Source organism: Cibotium barometz, chromosome 52 (genome assembly GCF_041138505.1).
Source record: "Cibotium barometz isolate CiBa-2024 chromosome 52, ASM4113850v1, whole genome shotgun sequence".
In the NCBI taxonomy this organism is placed as follows: Eukaryota; Viridiplantae; Streptophyta; class Polypodiopsida; order Cyatheales; family Cibotiaceae; genus Cibotium; species Cibotium barometz.
In genome coordinates this window covers 12460842-12485912 of record NC_141097.1, presented here as the reverse complement: position 1 = coordinate 12485912, position 25071 = coordinate 12460842, and the positions used below count along the sequence as shown (strand labels likewise).

Here is a 25071-nt window from a genome sequence, read left to right as displayed (position 1 = left end):
GATGCCCACCTCAGTGGCGTGTACCTATGTACAGCATTAGGCAACTCATGGTACAGAGTTTGAGCAGATGGACCCCATCTTTTCTACAGAGTCTTTACATCTTGTGATGTCGATCTTTTCAGAGAATGCTTTTGCATAGCATTTGGCTACTCTTGGTGCAGAGTTGGAGTAGATTGACTTTTTCTTTTGAGGGTTCTAGTGAGGAGCAGTTATTATTTGGAGCAGCTTGTCGCAACCTACTTGGTTGTTTTCTTCCAGAGGAGCGGTGTACCTGGCAGCTTGTTCGGTTGCTTTTGTAGCTGAGTTGCTGAGGAGATTGCTTGGGAGCTTTCTTGGTACCTGTTTCTGCAGTCTTTCATCTTTGATCGAGGACGGCGTCTCTAGATTCTTCGAGTTCACTCAACATCTGATGCTGAGAGGGGGTGTTAGATATCATCCCCTTGTTGCTGGCTTCCTGTTTGGTGTCCTATTTCAGCCTCTAGGGCTGACCATGTTAGCTAGAGGGGCTGGTCACCCCTCACATATGTTTTCCCATATTAATCCCCATTTTATGGAGACTTGGGCTTTTTTCCCTAGTCGTGGAGGAATTTTTCCCTACGACTTGTCGGCTGCCTTCATATGGGCATATATATAGCTGGCTTGCCTCCCTCATTCTTCACTGCTTGCTTAGCATTATTTGCTACAGTCCCTCACATACGAGGTTTTCTCCCCTCTTGCTCGTGACATGTATTCCTTTGGATGATGATATTGAGAGCAAGTTCTCACTTGTGTTTCCTCTCCATCTCTCTCTCTCGCTCTCTCCTGTGTTTCCACTTTCCCTTCTTCCGCTGCACATTCTATCAGAACTAGCTGCCAGCAGTCTGCATCCTCACCATGTACTAGGGAGACAGGTGGCAGGCCGCCGGGTCAAGCTAGCCAGGCTCGTGCTCACTTGGTTGAGGAGAGGGATGGGGCTGGCCGCCTGCCTCCTCTGCTCGTCAAGTGGATAGGGTCTTGGTGAGATGCTCAAGGTCGTCCTCTCCAGGCCTAGCACCGAGTACAAGCTCTAGCCAGGTGCCCATTTATGTACAAATGAAGCAACACTGTCTGGGGAGGCCTCAATACTCAACCCATTGTATAAAAGTTTCCCCATGGAGGCTAGGGAGCGCAATGACCTGGGGGAGAGCCTCTTGAGAGGCTAAGCATACACTAATGGATGGAATCCATGCTGCCTTGGCTACCACTAAGGCGGAAATCTGCAGGGATTCCAAAACCTATCCAATCTAGGGTCCACCTAATCAGATGGAGGTGGTATTCCTTTTGGAGGCCTAGGAAGCTGACACTGATGGGGATGCACCTGCAAGGGGATCAAAGTTCAAATGAGAGGTCGAAGCCATGGTGCCATGGGCGAAAAATGCTGAGTGTTGCGAATTGCAATGAGGTGCTGTAACACATGATCGGTGACCTCCTTGCAGCACACACAATGTCTGCACAACCAATCTATCTTCCTGGAGTCTTGAAACAGAGTTCTGCATAGAATCGATGACTTACCCGCGCAGTGCTCGAAATTGCCTGCTTTCTGAAAAACGGAGGTCCTAACGCGCCCGAAACGCGTTTTCGGCCCGAAAAATGAAGTCCAATAGAACAGTATAGTTGCCCTATAGCTTTACTCCCGCGAAGAAAGCTCCTCAATCAGAGATCGTTTGCTGGTGCCTCCCATAGAGCTCCCAATAAGGGTGTAGTCGCCAACACAAATAGGGAAGAGTAGATGAAGCTCTTACTCTCGTAGCACTTCCTGTGCTTCTCTTGCTTACTTGGAGGTCTCCTTCGGAGAATAGGCAAGGGACAGCGGCCTCAATCGGGGATGACAGAGCAGCTGCTATGGAGTCCTAAAGGGTAAAGACCGGAGAAGCCTACTCTCACCAAAAGATCAGCAACCTGGATGCAAAACTTTCTGGGAAGGAAGAAAAGAAAGAAAGGAGGGAGGGGAGGGGAGGGGAGGGGAGAGGAGGGGAGCGTAGGAAAAGAGAGCTCAACAAGCGGGGGGCAAGTTCAGACTCGCTGCCGGGAGGGAAGGAGGCAGCGGGTATGGAAGGCACGGCGAAGCAACAGAGGAGGGAGAAAGTGGGAGACGAGGGTGGGGGAGGCGAAAACGGAGGGGATGGCAAAGACAAGGGAAGGAAGGGAATGGCAAGGACAAAGGACACGAGAGGCAGGTGCACAACAAGGAGAGCTCCAGCTCTCTCAGCCAACAACTCTTTCTCATAAAGGTCAATAGAAAGGATCATACATACATTATTTTATTTATATTTGATTGGCTCACGTAGTACGCAAAGTTTTTTTCTCATCGCATTTTTTTCTCTCTCCGACTTTTACCTATTCTTGGCACACTTGTACTACTTTTTTTTTTCCCAGGAAAAAGATCCTTCTATTAGTTAATGAAAGACAACCACAAAGGACTAGATACAACCATGAAGAGCTAGATACGAACTCGCCTCATGTACGGGACGGGAATCCAATGATCGCAAGGGGGACGAGACACTTCTCCTCCTACAAGGGGGGGAGGGGGGGGTGGGGGGTGGGGAGGGTGGGAAACAATCATACAGGTGGTCTATAATGCCAAGTGGGGTCACCACCTCAATCTGTGAGAAAAGGGCCAGGCCTCCAAAAACTCAAGAAAGCTTCCCACCGCTTCCGCATGCGGTCAAAACCTCCCTATAGCTTCCCCCACTGACCACAGAGGCACACTTGTACAGGGTCTTTCAAAGCCAATAATATATCTCTCTTTCTTTCTCTCTCTCTATTAAGAATAGTCAATTTCTAGCACATTGGTGTACAATAGGACTTGATCTTATTTCACAATGCTCACTACAAAGCCATTACTATGATCACTTGAATACTTTTGTGTGTGTGTGAGAGAGAGAGGGAGAGAGAAAGAGAGAGAAAGAAAGAAAGAAAGATATATTAAGCGTCTACTAAAGACCCAATGGGCCTATGAGACCAAAGTGATACAATAATGTCCATGGCATATCTCATCATGGAATGGAATATAAAACAGAAAGAAAACATAAACATAGCTATCTTACTAGGGTAATACAAAACTGTCCATGGAAACTCATCATGGAATACTAAGAACATAGAAACATGAGAGCAACATCAACTCCGAGTAGACCCTGCAGAGATGTGAGTATAGTTAGCTCTCTCTCTCTCTCTCCATGCTTGATATTTTGGAGAGTGGTATACCAGGGCAAACTGGCCCAGGGAGACCAAGATAATATCATGGTGTCTAGTAATATTGTGATAGAAGATGCACAAGGCATCTCCAAAACCCTACTAGAAAACCCTGGAATCACTAGTCTCTTCTTTGATGAGGAAACTATCATCCATCAGAGACACATAGGGTTACATAGTCATCTTACGATCTCATCTGGAGGCTGCGTGTGTCGGGGGAGGGTGGGTGTGTGTGTGTGTGTGTGTGTCAGTTCAAGGTCTTTTTCCACTGTTTCTAGCATTCTCTATATGGATGACTTCACCTTGAAAGCCATCCATCTCATGTGTCACACACACACACACACACACACACACAAGTTTTCCATTATGGTAGTGGACCCCATGCACCGTAGCTATGAAGCATGCCAATATATATTCTTAACAAATAGAACTCTGGGGACTTCGCTTGACAGAGAAGTAAATTTGGAATAAGCTGTGCAAAGGTAACAGTTGAATCTTAAGGTTACATCCAAAATCGCAAGTCTAAAGAATATATACATGTGTTGTGTCAAGTGTCATACCACTCATGACCAGGCCTTTATTTCAATATTTCATTTGTTATAACCTACCTTTTCTGGAAGGCTTTGGTGCCTACAGCACCAACAATGAAACCCAAACTCAAAACTCCAAGCCCCATGGTAGAATACATAGTTTTCATGTTAAAGACACTATCCAGTAGCTGTAAGTCACCTCTATTCTGCTGCTGTTTCTCGTTCAACATGTTACGAAGACAGCCACTGACCATATCCAGCTGTTGGGTAAGATGCTGCTGTCCCCTACCAAGATCTTTCACCTGAAGTCACTTCAATTAAACACCATGAGAAATCAAGCAGCTCGAAAGAACTTTAGATGGAAAGGAGATCGTAACAAAGACAGTCAGACCTCCAAGGCTAAGTAAAGCATGAGAAATACCTCCTCTAAAAGTAAAGAGTCCACTGTTGATGCATTCGTTACTCCAAGAGCTAAAGCTGAACCATTGGCATATCCATTGCCATGAACAGATGGGCCAGTAGCAATGCCGCTACCCACTTGTGATGCCATGTTTTGTTGAGAGAGAGTACGGCCCATGGCACCCACTTGCAATGTCATGTTTTGTTGAGAGGGTGTACGGCCCATGGATACAGTAGCCAGCTTACTCTCCACATCCCCGAGCCTTGACAATATCTCCTCTAATCGTTCATTCAAGCTTGAGAGCTTCTCAAGAAGATGCACAAACCCCTAATATATATAAATATAATTTCAGCTTTATCTTAACACGTCCACTGTTCAAATTTCCAGGATGAGAAGCAGCTTTAGCTGAATTACAAAACGAAGCTAACACAAGCTACCTCATCACCAAGAAATGTTGCTGGTGAATCAAGAGGTTTATCTTCATAGCACTTCCCATTTGCCTCTACCAAGGATAGCCGTGGCTTCACAAACTTATGCTGCTCGTGCCGAGAGCTACTTTGCGCAGTTGGCAAACTATAACTCAACAACGAACATTTAAGTTAAAATCATTTTCGTTTTCAGCTGTCTTGAATTCCGTTTGTACCATCACAAGATTTAAAAAAAGTGTGATCTGCAATTTACCTGAAAGATATATCTTTGGCTTGATTATGTGTCCAGCTTAAACTGAGAACATTTTCAGCCAACATAGTGGTACAAGTTTAAGATTAATGCATGCACAAAAAGTAGGATTGGTGCACCAAATTATCATGGTCACTCATGAGTCATCTGCTATCTAACAATTAGAGCATGATCACTGTTTTCCCAGCCGAACAAGTTGGCCAAGAAAACTGTGGTGAGAGAGAGAGAGAGATCTGTGCAGAACACAAACCCACACCACTTATATAGCATAAATAGGACACGTAGCATATTAAATTGACAGGGAAGTCTCTGCTGAGATCACCTTTTGCTATATACACTCTTGCTTCCATCCTTCTTGTTGATCCCTAAAGCATTCGGCAATGGTGAGCTCGGCAATCGGGGGCTCAAAACATCTTCATGAAGGCTCAGCTTAGATTTTAAATCCTCTGATGGTGCCTACAGAAAACCCATACAGAATTCAGTTTAGAATTGATGGTACTTGAGGAAAAACCATACAGGTTTTAGTGTTAGCTCCAGCCAAAGAACTGTTTTTTGAATGTGGAGAAACAAATGGTTGGCTGTTATACCTTGAGACCTGAAATCAGCTTCTCTAGCTGAATTTGTTCTATATATGAGTGAGGTATATAGAAGCCTTCCAAGCCCAAATTTTTGGCTGCCTCTGCAACCACCCCTCTGTCTTTTCCTTGAACCTGTAAGATCAAAGCTTAAAGATGAACTTTGATAACCTAACTATCAATTCTGATTGAAAATTTTCAGTATTCCTCAGTCTTCCAAGTTGTACCTGCACATACTTTCGTTGCAACTGTTCTAGCTTATCAATCTTAATGCATAATCTCTCATCAGTGAACACCTGACTCATCCTTTTCAATATAGTTGCTATGGTATACCCAAGAGCCATCAGGCCTCCCAGCAGGCGGACACTAACTTCAAAAGTTATTCTGGGGGAGATGATGAAAGGATTATCTGTGACCATTTCCTGTGCAAAAATGGAATAAACAGTTAGGATCTTGCTTTACAAATCCAGTTCTTCATATTTACTAACACACTGTCGCTACCATCATGGGAGATTAAGATAAAGTTCAATGCATAGAAACTCCTCTTTCCACTGCTGGTTAGCAAACATAAAATGCAAAGGAGCTTTAGAATCAACAGACCTCAAACATAAGACTATATTTCCCATCACGATTCCGCATTCGCAGGTAAGACTGGCAGGTTTCTGGATCTTCACCAGGTGGCAAAAGATATATGTCATAAGTCTCTTCATTTACCTCCACATGATTTGAGTTGAGAACCTGCCTTATTTGCTCTTCCGTTACAGTTCGAGCAGACTAGAACAACCAAGAGAACAGGATCTCATTAAATACATTAATCTCTAGTTAAAAAAAACCCATAGGTTTATTAATACCTTACCTTCAAGATATAAGTCGGATTTTGGAAACCTGAGAAAGGGTTGAATTTATTGATTATATTTATGTGTGCTGTCTCCAGATCTGGCTCAATGAAAGCTTTGTACATAGGATAAACCTGTATAAGACAATGAAAATCTCAGGCTAGCAACACATAGAAGATAAGGTGAAACTCCCGGTACTATGTTGACTAATTCCCAAATCAGAAGTCGCCATCGTGTGACCACAAACATCATCTGGCATCCATTTGTAAGTTCTTTGCTAGTAAGATTGTAGTTGGCAAATCCATTAAAAATTCCACAAAGAGTTGTACTTCGATTCTTTGCCATTGGGCAAAAGACTTATTCTAAATATGATGCTGCCAATCAACATTAGGATGGAAAGAAGATTCTAAAACACCTAGAAGACGTACACACATAAAGGCACAAACAGAATTTATCCTCATTATGGAGAGTGAAATGTAAAGAAACTAGCATCTACAATCATAGTTGCCAACATTCGCATTTGCATAGGTTAGCAAACGTTTGCTGCATTCTGTAACTATTTGGCCCTGCAAGCTCTTTTCACATGATGGAACTCATGCCCGGACACATGGACAGGTTGAAGGATACATGGGAACAAGGTTCCTAAAGCTGACATTGGACAAAGCACCAAGTCTTGGTCAAGAAGCAGGAAAGCAAAAAGTCAAACTATGTTGACAAAAGCTGAGAGCACCATTGGAAAGAGGACATCGAACTGGATCAAAAAGCTAAAGGCCACTTTTCCAAAAAGCAACTCTAGGGCCAAAAAGCAAGGCCCTAAAGCTGTAAAAGAACAAATCAAGAACTTTGGCTATTATTAATAATATTTAAAAGAGAAAAAGCAAAAGCAAAGCATGGCAAAAGCAGGCACCCCCATCAAGTATATAAGAAGCTTGCACCCTCTTGGAGATATATAGAAGAACTTGTGGAGATTTTGAAGAAGAGCCACCTTGGAGATTTATCATCATCATCTTTTCCCCTATCTCCTAGCGCCACCCTCCTCCACCGCTGTTCCACCGGCTCCACCATTGCAGAACCGTTGCCGCCGGCGTCACCGCCACCTCCACCAGAATTTCAGCCACCTAGAGCCATTACACCGGCGCCTCCGCTGCCCAAAGCCCAACTCCGCCACCGCCACCCAAAGCCCGCCTCCACCACCTATTTGCACCATCGCTGCCTATCAGCACCCATTATTGCCTCTATTTTCTCTCAGCTGTGCGCCACCCACCAGCAGTGCAGCTCCGCCAACAGCAAACACCGCCTGCTGCCCCTGTGCAAAACCTCCAGCACCGCTGCTATCAAGAAAATCGCCACCGGCTCCTTCGGTAGCACCATCTATACCACCTCAGGGCACCGCCGCTTTCGAAGCTCCATCCCCTTCCACCAGCATCTTGGTGGGTGCCTTTTGGGATTCTCTTTGTCCGATTTTGGTGTAGAGACACTCCTAGGTATCCGAGAGCATCAAACTTGATTCAGGTATTGGATATTGGTACTAGCCCGGTGCAAGACACTTGTGGCTCATCCTCGTGGTTAGCTCGGCATCAGAGATCTTGTGCCTCAAGCCTAATTTCAACCTGACCTTGACATCGGCACTCTTGTTTGATATTGTATTCATTTGTTGTACTGGTCTTGGCTTGGAAGAGCCCATGGATTGTTCTTGAAATAAATTCTTGAAAAGGAGGTGGGGCCTATTCCCCGCTCAGCATGGTATACCGTGTGAAACCCCTATACCCATCTCTCTCTCTCCCCCTTCTCTCTCTCTCTATTTATATCTCTTGGACACATAGTTGAATCTGTCACAGCAAGCCCCGCTGGGCTTACAGTGGTATCAGAGCAAGATTTCTCTTGAATTGGGTGTAAAACCATGGCAAGAGTATAGGGCATAGTTATCAGGGTACGAAAATACGATACCGTATGGGAATTTTTGGTATGATATGAAATTTTGGGATACCGTATGATAAAATACGGTTTTTTTTTTACACTTACAAACTAAGGAGCTTCAAGCTTGAATGTGAGGAAAGGTTGAGGGGGGAGGAGTCCACAGTTATTGAGGAACCAGAACATGGAGATGTGTCTCTCCCAGTTGGATCTCCCAATTGTCTCCAAAAAAGAGCCGCATGGGTAATGCGATAGGAAAGGTCTGCCAATGTAGTGTTTATGACTCAGGGACCGTCCTTGCGCAGATACGAGCAGTGCATCTAGAGTGAAAGGTTTAGGGACTCCTCTGTAGATCAAAATGGCCCTGTCCAAATCTTCTCCCTCGTACATAACTTGAGAATCTGACTGTCTAGCCTACCTATACCAGGGATCTCCAAGTGATGTAGCAAGATTCTCTCATCCTACCAATCTATCTTGCCAAATTTTTTAGGTCTCTCAGCAACCCCATATGGAATACTGAGTGGACACGAAAGTTGCGAAGTATTCCAGGCATTTGGGATCTTTGCTGAGCAGGATTTCTTTTTTTTGGAGCATTTAGAATTTTTTTCTCAAGGTGTGGGGGGGTGTAACTTGGTTGAACACAATGCTAATCAATACACTTAAATACACTAAGATTTGAAGGACACTTGCTCATATACAAGAAGTAAATTGCTGAATTGACAAGAGACACACAATGAGCCGGAACGGTCGACCCCTCCCTTGAGTAAATTGTATTACTATTGGAGAAATTCAATACATAGCTTCACGGGCATCCATTGCCAAATCCTCCATGCCAATGTATATGAAATTCAGCATTTAGAAAACAATGGTATGTCGATGTAGATCACCAAGGAGCTGCCTTGATGCCCGGCCCGACTTCAGTGCCCATATTCTCTACCATCGACTCTATGTTCTACCAAGCAAGGTAGCAACATCTTCAAGAGCACATAGGACAAGAGAAATACTACACAGGGCCGCTAAACAAGGAGTCCTGCCCTTCTACTGAATAAGTAATGACAACACATTGTCCAATTAGCTTACCAGTCTTCATAGAAGTTGTTGCAAGCGGAGGCCTTCGCGTTGGAAGCTTTAGAAGTGTTGATATCTTCCATTTGCCGCAATCCTTCGCAACAAAAGTCTTCAAGAGGATGAAGGGAACCCTGGGAAAGCTTCCCCTATGATTCAACTTGAGAAAGGAAGGCTGAAATTAGGGTTTTCAGTAAAAAGACCAGAAATTACAGCAAAAATGAGAGCTGTTTTGCTGAATTTCAGTCATTGGGAGTGAGTAGGAGAGTGATTAGCACTTGGAAACACACTTGGAAGCTTGGAAAACACCCTAGCAAGTTGAGTATGGCTATGGAGAGCTTGGAAATGGAAAAAAATGGTGGAAAAACAGAGTTTTCAGCCTCCAAAAATCCTCACGAAGAGAAAACACGAATTTTCTCTTAATAAGTAAGTGAATTGGGATCCAATCAGGTGAGGGGACATGGGAAGATGCCCATTTATGAGTAAAAAGGGAGGATCAGGTCCTGGACATTGAGTCTTGTCCGCCTCGGGACTTCAGTGAGTGTGAACTTGGAAGCGGTCATAATTTATAAGTGACTTTTGGGCGCCCAAACTTTAATGAAGTGGGAACGCACTCACTTATAAATATTGGCCAAGTCCTAAGGGCTATTTGAGCCTAGATTGGGTAATACTTACCACCTGCTCACATGCCACACAACCATGTCAGCAGACAGTTTCACACGCACGGTTCACGGACGGGCGTCCCCTAGCCCGAAACTACACATAGGTCATGCAGGCATGAAAACACCATGCAATTTCATTTGCGGGCAAGCACATAAAGATGCTATGCAATGCAGCATTGGCATGAGCAATTTCCGTTCATGAAACCATATAACATCAGGCGTTTCCAGGCAAGTATATGCGATACCAAACCCAGTGGAAAGCCAATCCTCCAAGCGTTTCCGGGCATGTACACAAAGACACAAGTCCCAGCGAAAAGCCAAGTCCTCGACATATTCCAGGCATGATAACGTCAAGTCCCAGCGGAATATCATATCCAACTATACAGCATGACACGTGTCAATCACATGCATAGGCACATTCCATAAGCCATGGACACTAATCCAATATGCACATAGTGTGAAAGCAAGAGTGAACCATTCGGGTGGCCAAATGGTAACATCCCCCCTCCCGCGCTTCTAAACCGTTATCCGCAACTGAAATGCATCCAAATATATCTGAAGCACATGCGGGCAATCTTTGAAGAACTCTTCATCTACCCATTTAGCATCAATGGGAAGATAATTCTTAAACTTCACAAGGTAACGCCTCACAACTTAGCCTACAGCAAGCTTGCGTTCCTTGTGATACACAATCTGCTCTGGTTGCAAGATCTCCTCGAGCTCATCCACTTCTGGTGGATCTTCAATGACCATTTCACTGGGCTCCGGCCCTACAACTTGCGAAGGAGACTCACATGAAAAGCATTGTGTATGTGCCAATGACTAGGTAATGCCAATCTGAAAGCCACTTCATTGATCTTCTCGATCACTCGAAAAGGTCCATAGTACCTGGTTGCAAGCTTAGGATATGCACCCTCTTTGCCAGGCCTCTTTGCAAGTCTTGCTTTCTCAAATTTCAGCAATACCCAATCATTCTCTTTAACATCCAATTGCCTTCTATACTTGTCGGCAGCCTTTTTATGCTTGTCTTGTGACCTTGCAATGACTATCCGCACCTGAGCAAAAGCAATATCCAAGTCTCTTACATACTCATCAGCTGCAAATATCTCATCCTTTGTGCGAAGGATGGGTGGCACAACCACCTTACCATAAACAATCTCCAACGGGGCCTTTCCCGTAGATGCATGCACTGTGTTGTTGTATGCAAATTCCACAAGCGGTAAGTACTTCTCCCAAGAAGACTTCTGATCCGCCACATAACATTTCAAGAGATCCAACACAGCTGAATTTGCAGTCTCACTTTGCCCATCGTTTGAGGGTGATAAGCTGATGAGAAGTCCAATTTGGTGCCCATATTATCAAATAAGGCCCGCCAAAAGAGACTTGTAGTCCTGGATCTCTATCCCCCACAATGGACTTCGGCATTCCATGATGTTTGAACACTTGTGCAAGATATATTTTAACCATATGCTCAGCTTTGATGGTCTTTTTGACCGGCAAGAAATGAGCTTGCTTGCTAAACCTGTCCACAATTGTCCAAATTGCATCATTACCCTGTTGGGTACGTGGCAAGTCCATAATGAAATCCATTGTAATACTTTCCCATGGCTACGTGGGAATAGGCAAGCAAACTTGGTGCCTTTTGCGTATCAAATTTGACCTTTTGACAGGTGATACATGCACGTACATGTGCCTCTATGTCCTTCCGCATACCTGGCCAAAAGAAATACCGCTCAATCATGTACGTAATAGGCATTATGCCTCTATGACCAGCATATGGAGGAGCATGACACTCATCCAAAACCTTTTGCCTCATATCAGACACCACACATAGGCAATTATCTTTCATGAGATAACCCTCTTTGATCACATATGAGGCATGTGCATGACCAGCCATCAAATCAGCCCAAATAGTGACAAAATCAGCATCCGTATGATACAAATCACGCATGGTAGATAAGTCCCCATGAGAGGCAACCGAGATAGCTGCTACATACGGCTTTCGTGACAATGCATCAGCCACTACATTCTTCTTTCCCGGGGTGTGCAAGATCTGAAAATGAAACATAGAGAGGAAATTGGCTATCCTCATATGCTTCTCTGATAACTTAGTTTGAGTAAGAAAATACCTCAAACTCTGGTGATCTGTCTTCACAGTGAAATTAGCCCCAAGAAGATAGTGTTTCCGTATAGCAAGTGCATGAATTACAGCCAAGAGCTCTTTCTCATATATGCCAAGAGATAGCTCCGCATGATGCAACCTACGGCTGTCATAAGCCACGGCATGTCCCTCTTGATTAAGGACAGCTCCTATGCAATTTCCAGATACATCACATTCCACACAAAAAGGCTTTTGCAAATCCGGAACGATCAACACTGGACCATGAGTAGTTGCATCTTTCAATTTGAGGAATGTATCTCTCTCTACATTAGTCCATTTGAACACGGCCTTCTTCTTTGTCAAATCATGCAAAGGAGAAGCAATCCATGCAAAGTGCCGAATGAACCTGCATTAGTAAGAGCATAATCCAAGAAAACTACAGATCTCATGCACTGAACTCAATTCGGGCCAATTCCGAATTGCATCAATCTTTGCAGGATCCATCCGCACTCCATCTTTGGACACAATATGCCCAAGATAATGTATCTCTGACAAGAAGAACTCACTCTTCTTTGCATTTATGAAGAGTTTATGCTTATGGAGCTCTTCAAAAACAATAACCAAATGAGCTTTATGCTCTTCTTCGGTCTTCGAGAAGACTAGGATGTCATCAAAGAAGCCACCTGTAAATTTCCTGTACCCACGGAATATGCGATCCATCATTCTATTGAATGTAGCCGGGGCATTTGTAAGACCAAAAGGCATAACAAGATACTCATAAAGCCCAAATGCTGTCCTGAAAGCAGTTTTGTGACACTCAGGCACTACACACACTTGATGATATATCCTCTTGAGATCGATTCAGCTAAAGCATGCCGATCCATCCAACTTGTCAAGGATGTCGTCTATGCGTGGAATCGGAAACCGATTCTTGATGGTAAGCTTATTCAAAGGTCTATAATCCACACACATACGAAAGGATCCATCCTTCTTTTGAACTAAGAGGACGGGTGAACAATATGGGGAAGAGCTTGGCTGAACCAAACCCTTCTCAAGAAGCTCATTTACTTGCTTCATGATCTCCTCTTTTTGGGATGCACTTACACGATAGGCTGGCCTATTAGGTGGTGAGCTACCGGACACAAGATCAATGCGATGATCTTCCGGTCGTACAGGTGGTAACTCATTTGGTAACTCATTAGCAAAACAATCATTGTGCTCTTGCAAAAATTTCAGCCTATCATTACAAAGAGTGTTTACATGTACATCATTTTCCTCAACAGGATCTCGTACAAAAATCAAGTACGCAAAAATACTCTTTTTCATTACTTTCTTAATTTGTACATGAGATACAAGGGGAATGGTATCACCCTCTTCACCAGCATCAATTACATGTTTTCGGCCTTTATGCATGAAGGTGATCCTGTTAGTCTTGTAAGCCTTGCACGGATCAATACGTGTATGCCAAGGCTTTCCAAGCAATACATCACAGTCATTCAAAGGCGCCACAAGAAAATCCTCATGATCCACATAGCCTTGAATGTGTATGCGCAACTTGCCAAAAATACGCATGACCTGCACTTCTCTACCAACAAAGGCAGCCCCTGCTTCAATTTGAGGACCCATGTCACCACTTCAATACCCAAAGCAGCTGCCATCTGAGTGGATATGAAATTCTCCATTGCACAATCATCAAACATAAACAAAGCGAGCTGATTCTTGAGTTGTCCCCAAGCTTTGCATACAACCCTATCTTTGCTATCATGTGAAGTGTTGCCCTGCACATCCGGAACCATATGCACATTAGGCTTCGGTACATTAGCATTTTCAGCTTTGTTCTTCTTATTTGGGCATGCTCTTGCCATGTGCTCAGTGCTGCCACAAGTAAAGCATTTGCCTTCACGCATATATTGCTCCTTCTTCTCAGCACTAAGACCAAAGTTTGCCGGCTTATAAGGGCGCTTTTTAGCAAACTTATTTTCAGCTTTTGGACCTAATTTGGCTTGGTTTTGGTCCCTTTTAGGTGGCTGTCCATCATTTTGCAGGTTTTGGACAGCCCTCTCTTTGCCTTGAAATGAGAGTTTAGCCTTATTGGATCGACTCAATTTGAGTTCCAATTGCTCGGTGGCGGTGGCGGTGGCGGTGGCGATTAATTGGTATAAGGTATGACCAGGATACATTTGTAATCCCGCTTTGTACACGGGTTGCAATCCCGATTGAAACCTTCTCTTCCTTTTCGCCTCGGTGACATGCATAAATGGAGACACCTCCAAGAGCACTTTCCAAAACTTTTGTACATATGCATTTACCGAGTCCCCCTCATTTTGCTTTACCCAATCCCACTTCATTGTTATCTCATTCAATGCATTGGGAGGCAAGAATTGAGCATAGAACCTCTCCTTGAACTCTTCCCATGATCTAACAGGATTCGGTGAGAGCTTCTCCGTGAGCCACCAATGGGCAGCAGTGCCTTTCATGAACATGCTTACATGCCGGATCATGGATTTCTGAGTGAAATCCTCATCACTGAAAGCAATATCAAACTGGGCAATAAAAGCAAGTGCCTTTGATGCATCATATTCCCCATGATATGTGTCAAACTTCACAGATTTGTCTCCGGCTTTGAAGTCACAAGACTTTGATGCATGTGTGTGCATCTCAACATGTTTTCCCCCATGTTTGTCCATTGGGACAGCCCCTGTAACTGGCATCATTTTTCGACCAAAAGGTGATGCATAAGGCATAGATACATGTGCCCTGTAAGCATGAGGCATGGCTGGCCCCTCAACATGCATTGATACATTTTCAGCCATAACTTCTCCCTCACGAACACTCGAAGGCATGAGTGGCATGAGAGATACGCGGAATACCTGCACCAACAGAAAATTGCAGCCCATGTTGCATGTGTTGTGCATGTACATTTTCAGCCGGCAATGGTATTTGACATACATTTTGACCACTGCCATAAACATTGTATCCTTCACGGTTTACATGAGGTATTCCTGCATGGCGTGAAGTCACTGATTGTTCCTCTCCCATAGCATGGAGATTTATCCTCTTAGACATAAGTTCTTGTTCGGGCACCAGTGGGGATTCCAAGACATGTGGGATGGTTGCCTTTTCTGCATAGGCCCCTCGGTACGAGCCAAGTATGCACGTGCTGCATCCCTCGGTTGCACGTGCAACTCTTGAGCAATCATTGCCATTGCATGATCCATATAAGATTCAGCTTTCTTGGCCTTCAAACGATCATGTACCAATGGATCCTCGCAGCGATAGAGATTCAATTCTTCTTGTTGTGCATGGAGAAGAGCCTACATCCGAGTAAGTTCAGCCCTCAAGACTATGGACTCTTCTTCTTGCATCCTCTCTTAGCCACGGGACGGCTGTCCCACATATTCATGTTCCCTATTGTGCACCACATGAGTTTGCTCATCCTGTAAAGCATTGGAGACATGCATTTCATTGTTCCTGCCTCTTGTATAAGCATCTCCAACATTCATTGTATGGCTGTCCATAATGTTCTAAGTGTAGAGATAGCTAGTGTTCACGGTGATCGTCTCTCACGATAGAAGTGAAAGAGAACTCTATGCTCTGATACCAATGTGACTTGGTTGAACACAATGCTAATCAATACACTTAAATACACTAAGATTTGAAGGACACTTGCTCATATACAAGAAGTAAATTGCTAAATTGACAAGAGACACACAATGAGCCGGAACGGTCGACCCCTCCCTTGAGTAAATTGTATTACTATTGGAGAAATTCAATACATAGCTTCACGGGCATCCATTGCCAAATCCTCCATGCCAATGTATATGAAATTCAGCATTTAGAAAACAATGGTATGTCGATGTAGATCACCAAGGAGCTGCCTTGATGCCCGGCCCGACTTCAGTGCCCATATTCTCTACCATCGACTTTATGTTCTACCAAGCAAGGTAGCAACATCTTCAAGAGCACATAGGACAAGAGAAATACTACACAGGGCGGCTAAACAAGGAGTCCTGCCCTTCTACTAAATAAGTAATGACAACACATTGTCCAATTAGCTTACCAGTCTTCATAGAAGTTGTTGCAAGCGGAAGCCTTCGCGTTGGAAGCTTTAGAAGTGTTGATATCTTCCATTTGCCGCAATCCTTCGCAACAAAAGTCTTCAAGAGGATGAAGGGAACCCTGGGAAAGCTTCCCCTATGGTTCAACTTGAGAAAGGAAGGCTGAAATTAGGGTTTTCAGTAAAAAGACCAGAAATTACAGCAAAAATGAGAGCTGTTTTGCTGAATTTCAGTCATTGGGAGTGAGTAGGAGAGTGATTAGCACTTGGAAACACACTTGGAAGCTTGGAAAACACCCTAGCAAGTTGAGTATGGCTATGGAGAGCTTGGAAATGGAGAAAAATGGTGGAAAAACAGAGTTTTCAGCCTCCAAAAATCCTCATGAAGAGAAAACACGAATTTTCTCTTAATAAGTAAGTGAATTGGGGTCCAATCAGGTGAGGGGACATGGGAAGATGCCCATTTATGAGTAAAAAGGGAGGATCAGGTCCTGGACATTGAGTCTTGTCCGCCTCGGGACTTCAGTGAGTGTGAACTTGGAAGCGGTCATAATTTATAAGTGACTTTTGGACGCCCAAACTTTAATGAAGTGGGAATGCACTCACTTATAAATATTGGCTAAGTCCTAAGGGCTATTTGAGCCTGGATTGGGCAATACTTACCACCTGTTCACACGCACGGTTCACGGGCGGGCGTCCCCTAGCCCAAAACTACACATAGGTCATGCAGGCATGAAAACACCATGCAATTTCATTTGCAGGCAAGCACATAAAGATGCTATGCAATGCAGCATTGGCATGAGCAATTTCCGTTCATGAAACCATATAACATCAGGCGTTTCCAGGCAAGTATATGCGATACCAGACCCAGTGGAAAGCCAATCCTCCAGGCGTTTCCGGGCATGTACACAAAGGCACAAGTCCCAACGGAAAGCCAAGTCCTCCAGATATTCCGGGCATGATAACGTCAAGTCCCAGCGGAATATCATATCCAACTATACAGCATGACACGTGTCAATCACATGCATAGGCATATTCCATAAGCCATGGACACCAATCCAATATGCACATAGTGTGAAAGCAAGAGTGAACCATTCGGGTGGCCAAATGGTGAAGGGGGGGGGGGGGGGGGGGGGGGAGACTCGTACCATACAATATCGTACGGAACTGTACCGTACGAACCATATGGTACGAATAGGTTCGTACCAGTAAGAGAAATAACCCTAGTACAAGGATATCAATGGCCTAATGAAGGGAACAATGATGAGGCCAATACAAGACTTCAAGATGGGAACCAAGGCGGACAATCTATTTCTCATGAGACAGCAACCATGACATCAGCAGAATACTGAGATTTTCAGCCGTTTAGACAGTTTCTCCAAGATGACGAATTCCTAGCTTAGAGAGCCAAGAAGGAACAGGACCAAATAAGGGCTCGAATGTTTAAATATTTCATCAAGAATCGAGCCACCGAAGCCGAAGGAGTTGACACTGCTAAAGCCTATCTTCGGGCCAAAGGAGTCACCATTGCAAAAGGATCTAGAGCTACCCTGTCTATTTCTCATGGAGGAAACAAGGAGGCTATTCCCAAGCTTGCTTTCTCAGATGCAGCTTCTTCAGGACAGGTAAGGCAAAGGAGCCTACATCAACCGGTAAGATGGACTTCAAGCCGGGAGAGAAGAGCATCAAGTTTGATGCTTTTTATGGAAAGCGGGACACTCAGAAAGCTTTATCCTTTGTCAAGCAATTTGATGCTGCTTTTGGAGGTGACGACTACTCCGAAAAGTCAAAGCTTCACATGGTTCGTATGCATTTGAAGAACGCCGCCTTCAATTGGTGGCTAAAAGTAGTACAAGAAGGAACCGAGCCAAAGAGACTTCTGTTGGGTTTTATGCTGTGTATGCACCCAGAGGAGTGCTAGTGATCATCAGTAGGTTACTGGGGCACTTTTTACTTCAGTTAGTGGAGGTTTTTTCCCCCAGTTTAGTTCAGTTTCACTTATATGCAGTTTATAAGTGTTTTGGTCCACCCGGCACATTTATGGCCGGACATGTGAACACTTATCTTTTAGGGTCACTATCATGTGGCTATTGTACTTCACTTTTTGATCATTGAAGCATACTAAAGTCGTGTTCACTCTTCTCTTGGTTTCCACGCTTGCTTGAACCTGTGTAAACCCTAACCCTAACCCTCCATTGTCTTCAATTGGTATCAGAGCATTGAAGCTCTGCATTGCCCTGCCCGTACACTGCCAAGCTTTTGCTGCATCTGCCCGTACAGCATCCGTACATCAAACCTACGCAGCCTTCAGCTACACGTGTGCGCTAGCTGCCCGTACACCCAGTCTGCACCGCCTGCATCCCCTTCAGTTCTTGTACCAGCCCGTACAGTCAAGCGCCGCCTACTGTACTTGGTCGCCTTCAGTCGGGTACTGCAACAGTCAAGCGCCGCCTACAGTACCTGCTTCGAATGACTGCGCCTGTCAGTATCAACACCAGCTCTTGTCAACGCTGGTCGCTTTAGAGTACTCAGTCGACTCTGCTGCAACAGGCGCCCGTACAGTCAGCGCCAACCATCACCTGCGCAGAGAATCGTGCAGCATTCAGTGCTGCATACCTGGTGACTCTACTTGCTGTGATACGACTGTACCTGCTGTGACCTGCAACTACCAGAATCAGTAAACTGTACCTACTAGTACAGTCAACTGTACCTGCAGGAATACCACAAGCTAACCAGTCATTCAGTGGTAAGCATTAAAATTCAGTTTTTGGGCATTTTTATTTTCTCTGTGAAAATAAAAAGGCACAACAGGCAGATTTTCTAGCAAAGAACTATACAGGTTTTTTGCACAGTTTGGGTGCAGCAAATTTGGGCATTTTTGGGGCATTTTGGCATTGTGTACGCCATTTGCTGCTCTACTCAGTCATTGGTGCATTGAGCTGCACATTCAGAGGATTGAGAGTGCAGGCAGATTTGGGTGAACTGTATTCAGTGGAGTACAGTTATTATCAGGGTTTCTGCTATTGGGTTTTTTGGTAAACAGGTACAACATTGTGCGTAAAGCATAATGGCAAATCAACAGCAAAGTGATGTATTCACATATTTGTCTAAGGAAGACAAATTGGATGGCACGAACTACTCCTTGTGGAGTTTTATGCTGAAAAATGTGCTTGTGGCAAAAGGTCTTTGGGATTTTGTTAGCGGTGATGAACCACGTCCAGGTCCATTGGCTCCAGAGACTCCTCCCCAAGGGGGTGCTCGTGGACGAGGACAACAGGTACAGGCTCCAGGACAGCCATTGCCTGTTCAAAGAACAAATGCTCAAAAGACATGGGATGCCAGGGATGCACAAGCTTTGTCACTCATTGCATTGTCAGTACAAAGGTCCATTATACCTCATATTCGTTCAGCTGGCTCTTCACAGAATGCATGGGTGACTTTGGAGCAGATGTATGCTGCTCGTAATGAGGCTAGGATCTCATTTTTGAAAAGAGAGCTGGAAAATCAGAAAATGAATGAAGGAGATGATATGTCTAGCCACTTAAACAAGCTGCAGGATTTGAGAGAGCAACTCATCAATGTGGATGAGATTATTCCTGAGACACAGGTTGTGTCCACCATCTTGCACTCTTTGCCAAGATCTTACTTGGCTTTTCATACCTCTTTGAACCTCAGCATGAGGAATGCTATTGAACCCCTCAAGTATCAGGAACTTGTTGCTCTCTTATTACAAGAGGAGCAAATGAGGAAGAATATGAATATGAACACAAATGCTGAACAAGCATTTACTACAGGTCAAAAGGGGAAAGGAAAATCTCAGCCAAAGAGTGCAAATCAAAATTCAGGTGATGGTGGTTCTTCACAAGATACCAAGAAAAGTGATGGACAGCCCAAGAAGAAGGGCAAATGTCATTACTGTAAGAAGCCAGGTCACTACATCACGGAATGTAGGAAGAGGATTGCCAAAGAGAAGGCAAAGGAAGCTGGGATGTCTGTTAATGATGCTTCTAAAGCTCCTCCAGAGACTGCTTCTTTTGTTGAGGACAGGGATTACTGTTTTTATACATGCAGCTATGATGCCTCATGGTCTTCACAAGCACTCAGTTTGACAGAGCATGCATGTACTTGGTATTTTGATAGTGGTGCCTCAAAGCATATCACATCTCGCAGGGATTTGTTGAGTCATGTTGGCCCTGCCCCTGTTGGCAAAACTGTTCAGTGTGCCAACAATGCTTCATATCCAGTCCGTGGCATTGGGGAGATTCAGCTCACAGCCATTGATGGCTCCATTCTCCGCCTTACAGATGCCTTATATGTACCAGGGATAAAGAAGAATTTGTTGTCCATTTCTTCTTTAGCACATTGTGGTATGCAGGTCCACTTTGATGATGATAAATGCATGGTCAGAGACAAAGCTAATGCCTTGACCTTGATGCTTACTGGTACATTATGTCATGGACTTTATCAGTTGGATGCATTTCAGCCAGTGGATCAGTCTGCTTATCATGCATTCACTCTTACTCCAGCTATGCTTGATGCCGAGTTATGGCATGCTCGCATGGGGCATGTAAATTTTGGTAGTCTTATGCTTATGCAGCGACATAATATGTTTACAGATCTACCTCTCATGGAGAAGCCTCCAGATCACATTTGTGAAGGATGTATTTTGGGAAAAATGCACAGGTTTTCCTTCCCACGTGATCAGGCTCTAAGAGCAACTGCAAAGTTGCAACTTATACACAGTGATCTTTGTGGTCCCATGCAGACGAAGTCATTAGGTGGTTGCTTCTATTTTGCAACATTTATTGATGACTTCTCTCGTATATGCTGGGTCTATCCTTTGACACAGAAATCACAGGTATATGATGCATTTTTGGCCTTTGTAGCACTTGCTGAGACAGAGTCAGGATGCAAGGTGAAGACTCTCCGTTCTGACCGAGGGGGGGAATATATGTCACATATGTTGAATTCTTTTCTTGGGAGTAGAGGTATAAAACATTAGTATACTACTCCTTACACTCCACAGCAGAATGGGGTTGCAGAAAGGAAAAATCGGTCACTCATGGAGATGGCCAGATGTATGCTAAAGGCAAAAAGACTACCACATATCTTTTGGGTGGAAGCAGTAATGTGTGCTTGTCATATTTTGAATCGATGTCCCACAAAGGCATTGGTTTCTATTACTCCTTTTGAGGCTTGGCATGGCCGCAAGCCTTCTGTATCGCATTTTCGTATCTTTGGGTGTCTTGCATATGCACACATACCCAAAGAGTTGAGGAGGAAGCTAGATGATAAAGCCACAAAATGCATTTTTGTTGGGTATAGCCGTGAGAGCAAGGGCTACAGGTTATATGACCCACTATCCAGGAAGATATTCATCAGTCGGGATGTGATTTTTGATGAAAAATCAGAAATATCCATGGCTGGTTATGAGGCAAATCAGGCTGAAAATGATGTGTTTGAAGGTCTACTACCCATGGAGTTTCATTCCACAGTTGGTGATCCAACTCATGAGGGTACAGGACAGCCAGCAAATGATGTAGGTGGTGCAGAAATTCAGCAGCCAAATGAGCCAGAAGCTGAACCAAATATGGGACAGCAAGCACCACAGGTCAGACATATACCTAGATGGTATTTGAGGACATTACAGGACAGCCACTTAGAGGGTCCTCTTGCTGGTCGTACTCGTAGGGAAACAAGGACCAATGAGCATACACACATCATGGATTTGAATCTGGTTATGGCAGCCAGTTTACAGGATGATGATGAGCCTGATTCATTTGTGGATGCACGAGATAATGTGCATTGGAACAAAGCCATGCAGGATGAGATTGATTCTATTAAAAAGAATCAAACATGGGATTTGGTTGATCTGCCCAAAGGCAAGAAAGCAATTGGTACTAAATGGGTCTATAAGTTGAAAAGACATGCAGATGGATCCATTGACAGGTACAAAGCCCGTCTAGTTGCAAAGGGCTATGCACAGAAGAAGGGCATTGATTATGAGGAGACATTTGCTCCTACATCCCGTATGTCGACACTTAGGTGTGTCATTGCATTGGCTGCACATCGTGGTTGGGTTGTTCACCAGTTGGACATAAAGACTGCATTCCTACATGGGGACCTCGAGGAGGAAGTTTATGTATTTCAGCCCATGGGATTTGCAGAACATGGTCATGAGGGGAAAGTATGCAGGCTGAAAAAGGCCTTGTATGGTTTGAAACAAGCTCCACGACCTTGGTATGCAAAAATAGATGCTTTTCTACTCACTCAGGGATTTGTGAACGGTCCATCAGAGGCCACTTCCTCTTGTGAGGCAGAGTACAGAGCAGCCTACACTACTACTGTTGAGTGTGTTTGGCTGCGTCGTCTTATGACTGATATGGATATTTCAGTGGAGGAGCCTACACCTATCTATACTGATAGTCAGAGTGCCATTGCTGTGGCCAGGAATCCTGTGTTTCATGCTCGCACGAAACACATTGAGATTCACTATCATTTTGTTCGGGAGAGACTCCAGGCAGGAGATATCAGTCTGATCTACTGTCCTACAGATCAGAATGTGGCAGACATCTTCACCAAGGCATTACCACGTCCGAAATTTGAAGCATTCCGCAATGCTTTGAATTTGTTTCCTTTTGGTGGATGATGTACAATGATCACATATCACTCCAGGGGGGTTTGTTGGGTTTTATGCTGTGTATGCACCCAGAGGAGTGCTAGTGATCATCAGTAGGTTACTGGGGCACTTTTTACTTCAGTTAGTGGAGGTTTTTTCCCCCAGTTTAGTTCAGTTTCACTTATATGCAGTTTATAAGTGTTTTGGTCCACCCGGCACATTTATGGCCGGACATGTGAACACTTATCTTTTAGGGTCACTATCATGTGGCTATTGTACTTCACTTTTTGATCATTGAAGCATACTAAAGTCATGTTCACTCTTCTCTTGGTTTCCACGCTTGCTTGAACCTGTGTAAACCCTAACCCTAACCCTCCATTGTCTTCAACTTCAAGACCTTGTTCAACAAGAAGTATCTACCCACAAACTTTGAAGCTGATGTGCAGAAGGAATGGGATGAGGTAAAGCAAAAAGTTGGTGAGAACAACTTTTCAGAGTTTCTTTGAAGTTTACTTCTTATACCCCATTCCATCACTAATGGAAATGCGTAAGTTTATCAATGGATTGCAACCTAAGCTTATGCAAGCAGTTTACATGGCGGGACCAAAAACATTGGAAGAAGCTCAAGACAAAGCTTTGCAAGCCGAGGCCTTGTACATGCCTTGGATGGACGGCAAGACAAAGAACGACCATCGGGATCCATCTCAAAGGAAGAAGTTTAAAGACCTATCCACATCAAGAGCCGAGTCTCAAGAGAAGAAGGATGGGAGTGGGGACAAACCCCCACTCTTTTGAAGAAGATTGTCCCTCAAGAAACTCGAGGAATATGCCAAAGAAGGAAAGTGTTTCCAATGTGGAAAGAAGGGACACTTGGCTACAAATTGTCCCAAGCTGCCAGAGCAAGAAGCTAAAGAGACCAAAAGATCATCACATTGACATCCTGCCAAGAAGTTTGTCAAAAGAAGAATGCATTGGAGCAGTCTTGTACCATGAGGGCCATGTTGTGGCTTATGAAAGTCTTAGATGAGAATCTCTAGGATTGTATTGTAACTTTTTTTTGCGACTTTTTTTTTTCATCGAGAAAGATTTAAATCTCTAGCCCTCTTCATTGTGTGTGTGTGTGTGTGTGTGTGTGTGTGTATTGGATTGGAATTGATCATTATCCTGCTTATAATGGTTATTTAGACATGCTCTAGACAAGACAATCCTGTACATCACAGTTGAGGACAACTGTGATATAAGAGGGAGGGAATGTAACTATTTGGTCCTCCAAGCTCTTTTCATGTGATGGAACTCATGGCCGGACACATGGACCAGTTGAAGGATACATGGGAACAGGGTTCCTAAAGTTGACATTGGACAAAGCACCAAGTCTTGGTCAAAAGCAGGAAAGAAAAAAGTCAAACTATGTTGAGCAAAAGTTAAGGGCACCATTGGAAAGAGGACATCGAATTGGATCAAAAAGCTAAGAGACACTTTTCCAAAAAGCAGCTCCAAGGCCAAAAAGCAACGCCCTAAAGTTGTAAAAGAACAAATCAAGAACTTTGGCTATTATTAATAATATTAAAAGAGAGAAAGCAAAAGCAAGAAGATAAAGCAAAAGCAAAGCATGAAAAAAAAGCAGGCACCCCCATCGAGTATATAAGAAGCTTGCACCCTCTTGGAAATATATAGTACTTGTGGAGATTTTGAAGAAGAGCCACCTTGGAGATTTATCATCATCTAGCGCCACCCTCCTCCACTGCTGTTCCACCAGCCGTTGCCCTATAGCGCCCTCCTCGGCCATTGCAAAACTATCGTCGCCAACAACGCCACCACCTCCACCAGCGTCGCCACAACCTGCACCGGCGTCTAAGCCGCCCAGAGCCATTCCGACAGTGCCTCCACCGCCGCCACATGTTTGCCTATTTGCGCCACCGCCGCCGCCTATCAGCACCCATTATTGCCTCTCTTTTCTCTCAGCTGTGCACCGCCCACCAACAGTGCAGCTCAGCTAGCAGCAAGCACCGCCTGCTGCCCTTGTGCAGAACCTCCATCACCGCTTGCGCCGCCATCAACAAAATCGCCGCCAGCTCCTCCACTAGCACTATGTATACCACCTCAGGGTGCCGCCGCTTTCGAAGCTCCGTCGCCGTCCGCCACCATCTTGGTGGGTGCCTTTTGGGATTCTCTTTGTCCGGTTTTTGTGTAGAGGGTGCGTTTTGGGATTCTCTTTGTCCGGTTTTCGTGTAGAGACGCTTGTGGGTATCCGAGAGCATCAAACTTGATTCAAGTATTGGATATTGGTACTAGCCTGGTGCAAGACACTTGTGGGTCATCCTCATGGTGAGCTCGGCATCAGAGATCTTGTGCCTCAACCCCGACCTCGACATTGGCACTCTTGTTTGATATTGTATTCATTTGTTTTATTGGTCCTGGTTTGGA

At 44.4% G+C, this 25071-nt stretch overlaps 1 protein-coding gene across 5 annotated transcripts in view; it reads right to left on the bottom strand.

The window, feature by feature from the left end:
- Positions 1-3655: 3655 nt before the first annotated feature.
- The window catches only part of LOC147608816 (inorganic pyrophosphatase TTM1-like), a 43982-nt gene continuing 22566 nt past the window's right edge, over positions 3656-25071 (bottom strand). For all 5 annotated transcript variants that reach the window (XM_086788738.1, XM_086788740.1, XM_086788742.1 and 2 more), the window contains 9 exons: positions 6250-6363; positions 5994-6167; positions 5621-5815; positions 5406-5528; positions 5141-5274; positions 4822-4863; positions 4578-4713; positions 4162-4467; positions 3656-4042 (listed from right to left, as the gene is read on the bottom strand). In XM_086788738.1, coding sequence (XP_086644864.1) covers positions 3815-4042; positions 4162-4467; positions 4578-4713; positions 4822-4863; positions 5141-5274; positions 5406-5528; positions 5621-5815; positions 5994-6167; positions 6250-6363 — 1452 coding nt within the window. In that variant the 3' untranslated portion in view covers positions 3656-3814. The remainder of the gene's footprint in view (positions 4043-4161; positions 4468-4577; positions 4714-4821; positions 4864-5140; positions 5275-5405; positions 5529-5620; positions 5816-5993; positions 6168-6249; positions 6364-25071) is intronic.